Source organism: Oryx dammah, unplaced genomic scaffold, assembly GCF_014754425.2.
Source record: "Oryx dammah isolate SB20612 unplaced genomic scaffold, SCBI_Odam_1.1 HiC_scaffold_21, whole genome shotgun sequence".
NCBI classification, from domain to species: Eukaryota; Metazoa; Chordata; class Mammalia; order Artiodactyla; family Bovidae; genus Oryx; species Oryx dammah.
The window spans coordinates 36170872-36173361 of record NW_024070205.1 but is presented as its reverse complement, the minus strand read 5'-3'; the positions used below and the strand labels follow the sequence as shown (position 1 = coordinate 36173361).

Here is a 2490-nt window from a genome sequence, read left to right as displayed (position 1 = left end):
AAGACCCAGTACAGCCAAAAATAAATTAATTTAAAGAATAATATGTATGGGGGATCTACTCGGTGCCCGGTAATTACATGCATTATCTCACTGAGTTGTTCCAGTAGCCCTCTGAGAGTGGCAAGGCTATCATTCCCATTTTATAGATGAGAAAACAGAGGCACAAAGTAGTTAAATAACTTGCCCAAGTTCCCACAGCTAGAATAGGCTGGAGCAGAAATGAATCTCAGGCATTTCTACCTTCCAAACCCACTTAAATCTATTAACTCCAGAACATGTGTCCAACCTGCCCATGGCAAGGGTCTCATATCTATGAATAAATAGTAATTTGCACAGATATGTATCTACTCCCATCAATATAAGCAGATGCTGTTGCAATGAATAAAACGCAAACTTCTTAAAAGCGTCAGTAATTTTATGTTACCTTTCTGTCCCTATGCATTTTCTTCAACCAAAAGATAATCAAAAGTACAGAAAGAGACAATCAAAAATAACAATAGCAATTATACAGCAGCACACTTCGAGAGAAGTCCAGAAAAATCTTTCGTCTCTAAAAAAAGGAGTCTCGTTATCCAAAAGGTAGGAAATCTCTGCTACCAAGCTGAGTTAACATTCAAATCCTGCAACATCCTATCTTCTTTGCATACTGGCTTAGCTGATTTACCTGCTGAAAAGATTAATGAAAATGTCCAGAAGACAAAATCAAATCAAAAAAATCTCTCAGGGGCCATGGGTAAGGATATTGTTGCTGATTTCAGAAGCCCTTCACCTACACTTCTTAAGGAAGTTGTGCTAAATTAATCCTTTTGAGTCCCATCAATTCTGCTCTAACTACTTTGAAAAGCTGTTCCAGAAGAATGCTTCCCAAAGAACCTTTAAACCTAAAAGTCTCTAAATCTCTCCTCTCTCTAGTCCCTGTAAAGTCCAGCTGTTGGGTGAACTCTGAGGGGGAGGTCCCCCAGCGCACACGGCTTTGAAGAGCATCCCCCAGCAATGCTGAACAGGTCCCGTGATGGGGCTGCTTCTCACTGCCTCCCTGACAGCACACTTACCCCTTCCCTCTTGACTGGATCTTGCGGCTCCATCTTTGCCCTGGAAGTGCAGAGTTCTGCTTGTTTCCTTTCAGCCAAAATACCAAATGCACTGAATGGTGAGAGAAGACATTCTGGATGTACTTTGGCCGAGCCAGGTAACAGCCAATAGCATTTTTATGGGCAGTCTAAGGCAGAATAACCCTTTCAGGAACCCAGACGTTTGCCTTGTTTTCACTTTTTCTTTTGAAAGGAGCTGTCTGGGGTCTAGCTCAGCAAGTGGGCACCCCCCAGGGACTGTAGGCACCGTGCCTTCCTGATTGGGACAGTCTGCGGTATTTTCTTACTGCGAAAGTCAGACTCGTGATGAGTGACTGGAAGGGTTATTTCTGTCACAAACACATGGGAAGCAACAGGTGCCACTGACAATACTCCAGGTAACACAGGGGCGAGAGACGGGGTCATTAGTGGCTTCTCAGAAGAGATCCCGGCCAGAAATCCTGCAGCCAAGTCTCTCTGCTGGAGACGGCTTTGGCCCAAATTACCATGCAACACTTTTCTCGGAAAGTTTCCTATTTTTCTTTTTAAGGAACTCAGGGTGGCCAAGAGATGCGATTTTCTGTGTAATCGTCACTATTGCAAAAGCAGTAAATATTTCAAATCCCTTTATCTGCAGGGCAGGGAAAGTGAGTCACAGCTGCTCGTCTGGGTCCTCACTCATGGCCAGGCCATTGTTGGCCTCCTGCGCTCAGCATGTGTTCAGCCATCATGGGGGCACACCAGGTTAAGCAGCCAAAATCCAGAGCAAAGCCTCATAAGGTTTTCACCCTTACAGGGCATATTCCCTGTTTTATTTGCTGTGGCACAAACCCCACAGTTATATAGGCACAGGATCTGGTTTACCTCCAAGTGACAGTTAACTGGGGGCCCACTGTGTGTCAGGCACTGTTCTTGGCATCAGTGGCAAGCTGGGGAATTGTGCTCAGGTCCCTCTGTGTGGGAGGCTGCAGAGGAAAGTGACCATGTGTGTGTATGTGGTCCCTGCTTCCCCATTCACATGTGCGTGGGGTGTACTGGGGGGAAGTGGGGAGGTGGGCATTGACCTTTTTCTCTCTCTAACCTCACTTTTTGTTTTTTCCCTTCTGGGTCACTGCCCTAATCCAATGATTTCCAACTAAGGTTTGGCAAGACCAGAGGTTTCCAATTATTTCAAAAGAGTTTTGAAAAATTCTCCAAAGAAAATGCACTTTAGTTGGGGGGAGATGGGGAGGGGAGAGTGAAGAAAGGGGACTGGGTGGGGAAAACAAAAGCAATGTCAGAAGTTTGCCCTCATGGGTCATTGCCAGCCCCAGAGGAAATCAAGAGAACCGCTTCTTGGCCCAAAGCTTCCACTTGGCCCCCTGCGGGCCGGCGGGGAGCTGACAACTGAGAGAGGGGACACAGACCTCTCCTCTTCCTG

At 46.1% G+C, this 2490-nt stretch overlaps 1 protein-coding gene across 2 annotated transcripts in view; it reads right to left on the bottom strand.

Moving 5' to 3' along the window:
- Positions 1-2490, bottom strand: part of LOC120880177 (solute carrier family 2, facilitated glucose transporter member 5-like) — a 36544-nt gene that overhangs the window by 18890 nt on the left and 15164 nt on the right. Inside the window, exon 1 of one of the 2 annotated variants that reach the window (XM_040263359.1) lies at positions 1053-2381. The exons of the other annotated variant lie outside the window; for it this stretch is intronic. Within the exon in view, the coding sequence (XP_040119293.1) occupies positions 1053-1085 (33 nt within the window). The 5' untranslated portion in view covers positions 1086-2381. Of the gene's footprint in view, positions 1-1052; positions 2382-2490 lie in introns of those variants that run through there. 2 annotated transcript variants of the gene reach the window in all.